The sequence below is a fragment of the Pieris napi genome, chromosome 10, assembly GCF_905475465.1.
Source record: "Pieris napi chromosome 10, ilPieNapi1.2, whole genome shotgun sequence".
Taxonomy (NCBI): domain Eukaryota; kingdom Metazoa; phylum Arthropoda; class Insecta; order Lepidoptera; family Pieridae; genus Pieris; species Pieris napi.
Genome location: NC_062243.1, coordinates 9,211,340 through 9,224,062, shown reverse-complemented (window position 1 = coordinate 9,224,062; position 12,723 = coordinate 9,211,340). Strand labels below are relative to the sequence as shown.

The window sequence follows — 12,723 nt, the reverse complement described above, 5'->3', positions numbered from 1 at the left end:
ATATATACATGGTTGTTTTAATCGAAATAATTCGTATATGTAAAAAATAATTAGAACCGTGAAAAATCAAACGTAAGGTCCATAAACGACCTTACAAATATATCCAATATCCAGCATAAAGATGTCGCACAGACACAAGACAGAAGATAGCAATGCAACCGAAACCAGTAAATAAAGCCTAAGAAATAAACATACCTACTATATTCTTTATCTCTAGCAATTAAACACTGTAAGCTTCCAAAAAAAGTTTCCATTCTTGCACAGTGAAGCTAGTATTTGCGATCATGTAGCTATTTGTTCACCACATACAGCCTCCAACCAAACCAAACATGGGAACGGACAAGTTTCACGAAATCTCACAACTTTGTCTGTTTGTGTATCGGCCTGTTGATTTTACTTGGCGGTACTTAAATGATCGAAGCTTCTTTTGGATTGGATTTTATGTTTATTTCACTAATTTCAATTGGAATAAAATCCTATTGTAGAAGCGTATTAATAAAATAAAACGTAAATTTAGTAAAGTTTACAGCTTTAAAAATAAAAAAAATAATAACCATAAAGAAATATTTATATGAATGGATCCTTATGTATCTGGTTTTTGATCAGGTTTTCAACGTTTAGTTTTATAGGTGTAGATGACCTTACCCTTAATTAACTTTATTTTTCGCTACAAGACAACAAATGTCTTAACAAAGTTATTTTGTAACAAAATAAATTCTCACATTAAAAAGTTATTGAAAATGGTCATAAAAACATAAATACACGCGAGGATCTAGACTTCGTTAATAAGCTCAAAAAAGACAACTTAACATCAAAAAATACTTGGAATGGCCTGTATGAAAGAAACGGCTATTAGAAAACTGTAAATAGAGTATTAACGTGTAACTAATCTGATTAGGAAACAGTAGAGACACCGGCTGTCGCGTTAACGAAATACAAATATTTGAAGGCACAAATTAAGTCTAATATCCAATGCAAAGTACTGTTTAACTTGAAACTAAGTGATTCCACAAAGCAACTGTTAGCGAGCCGCGGACAGAATTAGACGATTAACATCAATAATAACATGAATCAATACTATGTGTCAACTCTTTAGCGGTGAATTTTTATCGGGGTACGTACTAATCTATCAAGCTTTGTAGCTGCAATACAAATTTGGTTCGACTTTCCATGTATAAGCAAGGGTATCGAACACATCAGTAATTAAATACTTAGTTTCCTCTTTGTCTTCTTAATTATGTTGCGCTGATTTGTATTGTTAAAATAATATTTTTTGTGGTTTGTTGTACAGGCCTTCATACCGTAACACAGTTTTTTTATATATTTGTTTGTAAAATTATGTGGAATGACGTATTCCGTGACATTGAATACTAAGGAATTTTACATTCCTAATTCCTAAACATAGAAAAAAAACAAGTGATATCTATTTAAAAAAGTCGCTACAACGTTTTAGGCCTGAGCCTCAGATTTCGATGTCTGTCCCGTGATCTATTCTTCTTAATAGACAAGTAGGTGATGGCACACGTTCTCGACATTTTGGGTCTAAAGCATGTCGATTGTCGCTTTCATCACGAACTTCTTGCTTCTTCACAAGCAATAAATTCGTACATAGACAGTCACCAGACAATTGGTGCACCGCCAGCGTTTGAACATACGGCCTTCGGGATAAGAGTACACGCAGAAAACATTAAGTTAACCGATTTTGGTAACTTATACTTCGTAATGTTTATATAGCCGTTTCATCCTTCTCTGCATTTTCGGCAAAATATGCGTGTAAATGAAGTCAAGCCATATTAATTGTTTCTAGTAGTAACTGAAGCCTGAGTACTTGAAGGCTTAGGAGACTAAACAATAAATCATGGTAAAACTAACCTACTAACAATTCACTTTTAACTTAATCCGGCCTATATATTAATTAATAAATACCTGCCTTATTTGATAAGAACTATTAAAATATATAATGTAAAAAATACAGTTCCAATATACTATTTGAATCTATGATTATAAGAATCAAATATATTATGTCTATTTGCCTAACCTCAAATCATAACAAGTTAGCAACATTTAAAATTTTCTGTGGTAAGAAATCACGCGACCACCCATATTCGACACCTCGAACGCATAAGTTAAAACACATCGGTACAAATGCCATTTATAAGTAATATGAAGGCTTTATCAGGTAGAAGGTCTTGTGAAATGTATCAGTATAGTGCAAGTTTTGTATGCGATGTGCGAAGAGGGACTCGCGCAAGGTGAACCATTGGGGCCGATGTTTTTTAGTTTTTTTTAAATCGAATAAAGAAATTATAACAGGCAACTGTTTCAATGTTTGTATAGGGGTCAATCATTTAAAACTCCTTGAATGGTTGAGAAGTAATAATATTGCCTATAATAAGACTACACTGATATGACGGACACTTAAAAAGTAAGAAGTAGTTAGCAAAACTGTAGTTGAGAAATAGTATGTGTTGTATGATTAAAGAATTTGCAGTACTAAATCGATTCATTGATCCGAATTTCAAATCGTATATCAGGTCAATATTGCCTCGAGTATTAAAAATTACTTCCATCTTCATTACTAACAAACACAATTGGTGTCCAGCGGGGTACGGTTTTAAACTAGAATCGTATTATCTAAATCAAGGATAGTTTACTCTCTAAAAGCTTACCTGTACTCGACTCTCCGTCAGACCAATTCTCATTGCGATCTCTTCTCTCATGAAGATGTCTGGATAGTGTGTTTTGGTGAAACACCGCTCTAACTCATTTAGTTGTGCCGGTGTAAATCTGTGCATGAATAATTAAATCACTTTTACTTCACGGTTCTTATGAATGTCGTCCTAAATAAGTCACATCCCATTTAGTTTGGACTTTATATTTCGTTAACAAAAAATATGTTTATTTTGGAACATAAGATACATGTATCACTTATTAAATTTGAATTTGTAGGCATCCCTACTCATCAGCAAAGAAGACAGAGGGTGTAGGCCGAGAGAAAAAGACGGCGTAAAAAACTCTCGGTACTCTTTTAAAATAGCGAATCATCAAACAACACTTATTTTAAAACAAATATCGCAAATTAATAAGAAGTAGCCTGTCTAGCACTAGTGCCAGGCCCTTTTATCAACTAGAATCTAGATAATCGTTGTTCTTATGTTCTCAGCTTTCTTTGGTTTAATTCGCCAAACTATAACACTATTTATTTTACAAATGATCTAACAAATAAACGCAGTGTTATAGTCAGTTTAAGTTCAACACTAAACACTTACGATAAGAACGAACCTAACATGAAATATAAAAATACCGTAACATCTATATTACGGTTTAAATTGAACCCCGGTTTGATTTAGATTCATTTGCGTTTGATGTTTAGGTACCTATTATATTTCTTTTTAGACTTAGTACTTTAAAGAAACCTGAATTAGTCTATATTTAACAAACTTATAATATGACTCACCTCGTTCTATGCCTTTTCTGTTTAGCTGGTTTGTCGCTATCGGATGCTGAGGAAGACATACTGACGGGCACTGTCGACATATGCCCGCTGTGCTGCTGATGTATACCACCTGCAATTTAAAAGGATATTAAATATAAGAAAAACAATGTATTATTATTCGTAATTATTTATAGAGATAAAGTATATATATTCCATCACGTTTAACGGAACAAGCTGTTCGAACATCTTTGGTAGATTTTACTATAAAGCAGTAGGGTGATTCCTAAAAAAATTAAAGGAATTTTCTGTAGGTATATATAAAGTAAAGAAAAAAATTACATTAATATAATAAAAATGCATTAAATTTCAAAGATTGTGAAAGATATTATGTTAAAATAACAAATCTGCTGTTTATTAACCCTTTATTAGACTCAATTCCTTATTCAGATAGCCCTTTCAAGGTGTCTTTGACAAACTAGCTGACTGATACCTTCATTTTCTCATAATATAATAAAAAACCACACCAAACTGTACTTTCAACATTAAGATGTACATTTATACAATTTAATTTATTTGCTTAAGGCCCCGCTGTGCATGAGTGAGTGTGGGTATATACTCGCCATAATCTCTTTGTATAAAGTGTTGAATGATGTGGTCTTAGCACTAAAGTGTAAAGGATGATGTCTACCTTGCAGGTGATCTTGTCGTATGGAGTGAGCAAGCAGCCGTGCTCCGCCGGCATGATGCCGCTCCACGTTCGGCTTCAGTTCGACCTTGCTGTCGCACTCTTTGTGACCTGCATGACATTTGTTGAATGGTGAATTGCGTTATAATGTTTACGTAACACCGGCGTTAGCAACTTATTTTTAGAACAGCCTTGCGATTCTGTAACTCACTTTTCGAACTCTCACAGCGGTTTTCGCAGCGGCGGTCGCGCTCAAATCAGTCGTGATGCAGTCATTTTATGATTTGGCATTCTGATAAACAATAAACTAAAAGTGAGTTACAGAATAGCAAGCCAGAACTTTTAAGTCAGTCTTCTCGGCAGACAGTATTGGCCGGGTGGCTTGAGCATGGGCTTCCCAACCCAGAACGACGCGTTCGAATCACGACTGTGCACTAATGCATTTTTCTTTCTATGTGCGCAATTAACACTTGCTTGTACGATGAACAAACACCGTGAGGAAACCGACGGCGTGTCAGGCACAAATGGCTGATTACCTACTTGCTTAAGAAAATATATGTTCACGAAACAGATAAAAATAGAACTTTGGTACGCCACTGAGTTTTTCAGACTATCTTTTAGACAAGGCGTTTAGACTTTTGCTTGCTGACCTGACACTTTGCGGAGTCAAAGTCGCTTCCGTGACAGGTATTAAAAAAAATATTCTCCAGGCTGATTCGAACATTACCAATATAAGTAATAATAATTAATTAAACATTGCTTTAATGATCTTGATTTTTTTTAAAGGGTCTTCGTGCCATTGAATGTATTTCATATACGTATAAAAAATTATACATTATTAATAGTTTAATAAGCATTCAAATAATACATTAGATTTAGAATTTGAAATTTATTATGTTCTTTCAACTTTCCTATGATTTTTGTTTGCTATGATGGCAAAGGTTCTTTGGATTGTATATAGATGTTTTATTAAATTTCTTACATTTTACTACTATTATTATACGTGGCTATTCATATGTACTGAGCAATTAGCTATCAGAATTAAAAAACGAAATATAATAAATACTAAATAGATTATCAAAATATAACATCAACGTCTTCCAAAACAGAATTTCTAACAGAATATTCAAACAGCTAATGAAATAACAACATTTGGGCGCAAATAGAAAATTCAGAGTTTCATGAAGATTACGCGGCGTGGAAATGGCGAAACTTTGACGATTTTCTTAAGTCTTTCGGCTTAATGGTGTTACTTGGTATTTTGATAAGGTTTAGTTATGATGTGGGTACAACAGTGAAAAAGATCTCAACGATTTCAATAGTTTTAAGCTTGGGTTCTACATTTTACGCGAGAATTTTTCACCTCTCAAATCAAATCACAAATCAAAACTTTATATGATATTTTAATGTGATCAAATTTATTTTAAATTATGGTTTTAAAGAAATATTCTAGGAGAATGTTATGGAGTTTTAATGGAGTTACACACAGAATTAAGTAGGATGTAGGATGTACAACAGGAAGTAGGATGATCCACAAACCAAAATTTTTTCATTCAAGAAAAACTATAGCGATGTAGATAAAACAGATAGTGATAATAAAGTCAAGTTGCCGGTTTTATGAGGGTTTACGCTTGGTAGGAAAAAGATTTCGTGAAAACATTTCCAAATTCTTATTTATTGCTAGTTGACTATAAATTGGCGCGATCTGGCGGTAATCACTGGCTATAATCCATCATAGCAGTTCATCACGGACTTCTACTTCTCATTTTGTCTTATCTATCATTTATCTTGAAGACCTTGGTCTGGTGCGTGCCACGATTGCGATTTAGAGTCGCGATTTCCGCTAAATATGACTCCCGTATAAAACTTATTATATAGAAGTCATCAAGTTCGCACTAAATCTCTTCTGCACTACCTCGATAGCTGGAAGTCTTCCACAGTCCGCATTTAAGGCACTTCGTTTTGTGAATGGTGAGCTGTGGAATCGGCTTCCAGTGGAGGCCTTTCCTGGACCTCCAAACTTTTATTAAAAGGTATTTCCTTCAAGTCCTACGCTACATTTTATTACCTAGGTATCCGTAGGCTCGTGGCTAACCCCGTATCATATAAAAAAGGTTTCCTCGAGATGTTTGGTACGGACCACAAATGTTAATTGCGCGCGTAGAAAGAACACAACGTACGAGCGTATGTACGAGCACAGCAGAAGTTTAAACACACAGCCTTACATTTAGTCATTGCTGTTTGTAATAGATATTAAACAAAAATGTAACACAAGTTTTAATAGTTTCTAGCACAAAGCATTTTATATAAATTATAAGAAACACTCGGTAAGAGCACTCGGTGTTGTAATGTACCTATGTGTTTTGCATTATTCTGGCCCTTAGAAGAACACGATATATTAATAACAAAACACAAGTCATAGGATAAAAAAGACTTATTGTCAATAACGAGCTAATTGCTAATTCAGGCAAGCCGACCGATGTATTTTTTATATATTGGATAATGGCAAGTTCGTATTTGATACTTAAACAATAAATTAGGGACAAAGAAATATAATAAATTTAAAAATATATAAAAAAGTACTCTTATCAGAAAAGAAACTATATAATATAATGAACATACTTTTCGACAATTCTTTTACAATTTGCGACATGCCAGAAAATTATGGCAAATGGAATTTATAAGTGTGAGTCAATATTGGTGGAATCGCTGATTTATAGATGACGTCATCACGTCAATTTTTTTTATTGCTACTATTACGCACGAAATTATAATCTATCTATGAGATGTGGACATCGTGATATGGGTTCTAAATAAATGTCGCCATAATGTTTTTACAGTTTGGAAAACTGATTTAATTAAATAAAAATGTTTACCTCCTAATGCCGTAGAGGTAAGGTTATTGAGCATGGCCCCGAAAGGCCAGACCTGGCCTCGCCCTATACCGCCATCTTCCTCCGGGCACCACAACAAACCAATCGTTGCAGCTCACTTGACCACTGTCCAAAATCCACACACTCACGCACAATTCACACCGAAATGCATTTCGATTTCCAAATTTAAAAAAAAGTCACACTCGAAAAGAGCAAAATACTGTCAAAAGCCGCCTTAATACAAAATAATTATCGCTATATTACACCCAATTAGTTTTAATTACGACTCCGCTCAAACTTATTTACACACTTAATTTTTGTTATAAAATTAATATAACCCGTTTAGTATCAATTTGTATAAATTTGCAGTTTGATTGGTTCGCCCTTAAAATGATCGTTTAATGTGAAAACCCGTCGACGACTGCTACAAAAACAGATAACGCGCATATTGTTGTACCACCATCCATACGACGGCGAATCTTCAAAACTGTATGCATCTCTTTCTAACTTACACGTAATCCCTATCCCGCGTTCACTCTATAGCGACATCAGTAATGGATGCTTACATTTTGTTTACGGTCGATTTGAACAAACGAATAATCTATTATTTCATTCGTGCACATATTATTGATACAGCGTTTTCGGGTTCATGCAATATTCAAGAGCCGACTGTGGTATAGCTATCCCTTTTCAATGTATGAGGTTTTGTTTGTGATTAGATGTGTATCTATCTCTGTCTACCGTGGATTTTCGTTATCGATGAAATTGGAGCGAACCAGCTGGCCAATAGGAGCGCGCTAAAATCACTTGAAGGCATTGAGGCTGGACTATATTGAATTATTATACGTATAGGTAGGGCGTGAGGATGTAATGGAAAAAACAAATAATGTATAGCTAGGTATAAGGAGTGGACAAGGGCGAATGTCCGCGGCGGCTGAGTGCGATCTCTTGTAACCGACTACGGACTCCTTTGAATAAAGAATGTGGATGATTTTTTAAAAATTTCGTGATTGAAGGAAAGAATTTTATTTTAAGAGAATTCGTAATATATTATTCTAAAAGCAAAATCCAAAAATTTTATGAACCCAAATAAAACAAGGCACTTCACGGGGAAAATTCATTTCATGACTTTACAATTAGGTATAACGATAGATGTCGTCACACAGTACACAGACTATAATACACCCGAAACACAGTAAAATAAAAAATAATAAGTCAGATGCGCTTTAATCCAGTTCAGCCTATTAAGTTGGACCACGGATACGAGTCCTTGAGTCGAAATAATAGAGTACAAATTCGTCTTCATATAGGTAAATAAAATAACTAAGTAGGTACGTGTTACATATTAGGTATAGTAAAATTACATATCTCTTATGAACAAAAAATTTAAAATTACTAAATTAAGTTGCATTCTAATAGGTACAAAGATCTGTTACAATCTTAATTTTTGTCTTAACTTAAATTAAATTTACTGTGGATAGTTCAGTAGGGTAGATTATAAAATTCACTTTGAACCGCTTTGAACATCGTTGTTAACGTACCTTTTTTGTTTTGCCATACACATTTGTCATAGTTTAAAGTAGGTAAAATCTTTTAACCGTTTCTTCACCTCACAAAACAGGTTTAGTTAAAACGTAATTGAAATAAGTACCTACCTAATCTTTAGATATTCCTAAGCAAGACAATATATTTTAGTGACATTAGATACCTATTTCGGCGGAACTGGCATCCATAGTCGAACTAATAAATTAAATGAATAAATTAAAAGAAATTTTTTGAAAGAAAACACGATTCCCATACTACCACTATCCATTACCAACGCTATTTCTCTTTACGGGATATCTTTAACCACTTTCTTAAAAACAAAATTGTTTCTATATATCTTTATTATGCCTACCTTTAGTCGAATTACCAAATATTTCCTTAATTTACAATGCAACAAAATAAATTTACTGGCCCTTGATTCATAAGGCGTACCAACATATTATAAATATGAAATCCTAATTAAATACCGCCCCAGAACTTAGCAGCGAAGGTACCTCTTCGATACCCGCCGATAAATTTTGTTTTGCTAGGCACAGTCTAGTCAAGCAAGTCTGATAAACTACTTAATGAATGATACAGGACTTTAAAACTTCTAATACCTATACCTATATATTACAGAAATACATAGGCTTCCCATAGCTACTAATATTTTATGTTGACTCTACACACTATGATTTTATAACGAATGAACTCACGACAATAGAAAACCTTGGAATTTAATAAGCACAAAATGAAATTCAGCGCATCACTCGCTTTAGGGGGGGGGAGGGGGGAAGGTATTTTAAAATGAAATACCGGTTAGAAGTGCTCTCGGTGTAATTGGAGCCGACTGTAGAGCCTTTGTGAGCGGAGATATAGCTCCGTTTCATACTCTGTGCATGTGCTGTTTCTATTAGATATACCTAGTCTGTGCTTACATCTAACGTATAGACAAATATTGCTGCATCTGTTTCGTAGTTTTGAATGATGAAAACTTTAAATTAAGAACACAAATTAAAAAACTATTGACAATGCAAATGGTTCAAAAATGATGTAGGTATAAAATATCCTAAAATTAGGGGCCTCATAGCCTAGCGCCACGTAGCCAGTAGCTGCCACTTAATAAGACATTAAGTGGCAGCTAGGTGAGGGGTACCGGGTTCGATTCCCGGTTCGAGGGCAAGTTTTAATTTAATTCAAATTTGTTCTCGGCCTTTGGGAGGGTTGTGCGGTACCGGGCGAGTGCCTAAACCGTACATGGAGGACATGGTCGAATTCCTAAGGCAAAAAGCACGAATTATAAAAATTAAATTATTAAAAATTATTATAGGTAGGGGAGCGTGGGGCTTGTTGTAACAGGGGTAAATAGTAACAGACCTTTTTCAATAGGAATTTGAATTTTATTCACGTTTTTTTTTTACCTAATCTTAAACTTATAACGTGCCACGCCACTTTACCACAGCCAGGGTCCCGCCAGGTGGCTCAGTGAGTGGGTGTGTGCAAACGCTTTATTGTTGACAGGTAACCTATAATTTTACTAACGTACATTTTTGGTTAGTTTCACTATTTTCGTAGCTTTGAAGTTTTATGTATTTTATTTTATGCTAAAATATAACTATTTATGATGTTGTATAACAGTTTTCAAGATTACTAAGTTGATTTAATAGTTATCGTGATAAATATTAAGAACTATATCAAGGGGCTAGTTGTAACAAAACCTCAGGGTTTGTTGTAACATGTTACAATTTGCCCCCAGATTGCTGTAAGTTACTGACGGCCGATATTCATTTTTCCCCGGCTTAAATACTAAGAAATGTTCATTCGCGGTGGACCTCAAGATTGCATTGGAGCTGGTAATTCTTCAGGGCGGATGACTGATAAAAAATGTTTAATTTTTGTAGATCATTTTAACAAAGACGCGAAAACTACCAAGAAAGAGACAGTTCTGTTACTGCTTGATAACCATGGCTCACATGTAAATATTGCTGTTGTCGAAAAAGCCAAAGAAAACAATGTTGTCATGTTATAGTTTCCCTCCAATTGCTCCCACAATTTGCAACATGTAGGAGATGTCTACGGCCTTTTAAAAACTACGTGAACAGAGCACAGATTGCATGGATGTATAATAAGTGCCATGTTGACATGATATAAGTACCTTATATACTTCATGGCATGATATAAGTACCTTATATATATATATTATACTTCAGTACAGAATAAGAAAGATAGTTAAAATCTTAAATCTTTAATTTGTTGATTATATTTTTTTTCCAGTTAACTATTTCATAAAAAACACATTATAGAAATACCTAGTTAGTTTTTGTTATATACAAAGCAAAATGATCCAAGATGTGAAAAAATTAAACAATTGAAGGTGTCATTTTTGTTGTTACTACTTGCTCCTGCAGATGTTACAACTAACCCCAACCACGGGGTAAGTTGTAACACTTCCCTTTTTTCAAAAAAATAATAATTGTGAGAAAGTTGCCTGTAGATTTGATAATATTTCGATTAGACTTCATAGATAAATAGTTAGAGTATCGATCAAAATTTATTTAGTAGTAATTTAGCCAATACACTTCATGATATTCAATTATTTGTTAAAATTGTTACAACTAGCCCCACGCTCCCCTACTTGACGCTGGCTAATGCACAAACCGTGCCAGAGCCATAACAAAAAAAAATATCCTAAAAGGGTAATATATAATTCTAAAATTTGTATATAAATTAGAATAAGTTAATCAGTCATGTCATTCTTAAACAATAATAATAGTATTTTAATTATAAGTTTTATAAATCTTTTACTGTTATATACCTATCGTACTTTTTGATGTTGTTTTTTTAAATATATGTAGTTTTGTTTTTTTTATATGTTATAAGTGTAAATAAATAAATATTTTATTAAACGGGTTAGTAATTCAATTCAATCTCAGTATCAGCAAAAACAATCAACTTTAATTGTCTTTGGTATTTGTAAGTAAATAAAAACTTAAACTATTTCACTTTCCATGAATGACCCTTTTAATTAGAGGGTGAATCCATCAATGTTTGACTTTTTATATCAGTAAAAACTAAACTCCCACCTAGGGTGATCAATAAAAAATATTATTGGTAAATGTCAACCGGCGCCTTTATTCTTTTATTTGGACGATCACGACCCCGTTGAAAAGGCGTTGCTTTATTTATTCTCTGAACACTTGAAAATTGTATTTTAACGTTCCCTACATATGCGTAGTAGTGAACGTAGACTAGGTAGAGTTGGCAAAAGCAAATCGTACGTTCAAACCCCGTCTGAGCACAATAAACTTCCTGTTCCTATGGGTGCATTTATCAGTCGGTCATACGGTGAAGGAAAACAGCATGAGGAAACCCAACAAGTCAACGTTTACGGGCACTGAGGGCTAGCCTATTAGAAAAAAAGGGTACGTGTACTAGGTTACGTACGCGCGTAAGAAGTTATACTTCTTTGGCATTATTAAAATAGTTTTTGATTGCATGCAAATAATTAATTACAATTAAATAATCAAAGACTGGAAAAGTAGTCATTATAGCCAATAAAGTTCAATTTACATTTGAAAAATTAAATAAATAAATATTTATTATTATTCTCTTACATTAAGTGAAGAATAATAAGAATAATAGAATAATAGAATTTATGTTACACTTAATGTAAGAGAATAATAATAAATATTTATTTATTTAATTTTTCAAATGTAAACTAAACTTTATTGACTATAATGACTCCTTTTCCAGTCTTTGATTATTTAATTGTAATTAATTATTTTCATGCAATCAAAAACTATTTTTAACAATGCCAAAGAAGTATAACTTCTTACGCGCGTACATAAGTACACGCACTCTTTTTTTTTAATACAATTTATCCATCTTAAAAAAAGCAATGGTGGGTATGCCTGACACACGTCATCGATTGTTATGTCTAATCTAAACAAAAAATGCGATTATTAATTATACATATCAAAACAATATATTAATGAAAGATAGAGTTCATTAATTTTGAACCCTACATTACCATACAAAACAAACACCGATCAAAAATCCTATTATCGCTGCTGTGGCGCTAAACGATGATTTTTAATAAAAAAATATACCCCTCTTTTAATATTGGTTATGCCCCGGGTATCATGCAAAGTTGAAAAACAGAAGGTCGCATCTACTTACAACATTATGGAACACTAAACTTTCAT

The 12,723-nt window shown here is 33.5% G+C and overlaps 1 protein-coding gene across 2 annotated transcripts in view; it reads right to left on the bottom strand.

Moving 5' to 3' along the window:
• The window catches only part of LOC125053138 (homeobox protein orthopedia-like), a 29,601-nt gene extending 22,167 nt beyond the window's left edge, over positions 1-7,434 (bottom strand). The window contains exons 1-4 of one of the 2 annotated variants that reach the window (XM_047654364.1): positions 6,998-7,434; positions 4,125-4,232; positions 3,458-3,566; positions 2,670-2,787 (exon numbers count right to left, since the gene is read on the bottom strand). In XM_047654364.1, coding sequence (XP_047510320.1) covers positions 2,670-2,787; positions 3,458-3,566; positions 4,125-4,232; positions 6,998-7,031 — 369 coding nt within the window. In that variant the 5' untranslated portion in view covers positions 7,032-7,434. The remainder of the gene's footprint in view (positions 1-2,669; positions 2,788-3,457; positions 3,567-4,124; positions 4,233-6,997) is intronic. The other variant, XM_047654365.1, reaches the window with a different exon arrangement.
• Positions 7,435-12,723: the final 5,289 nt, after the last annotated feature.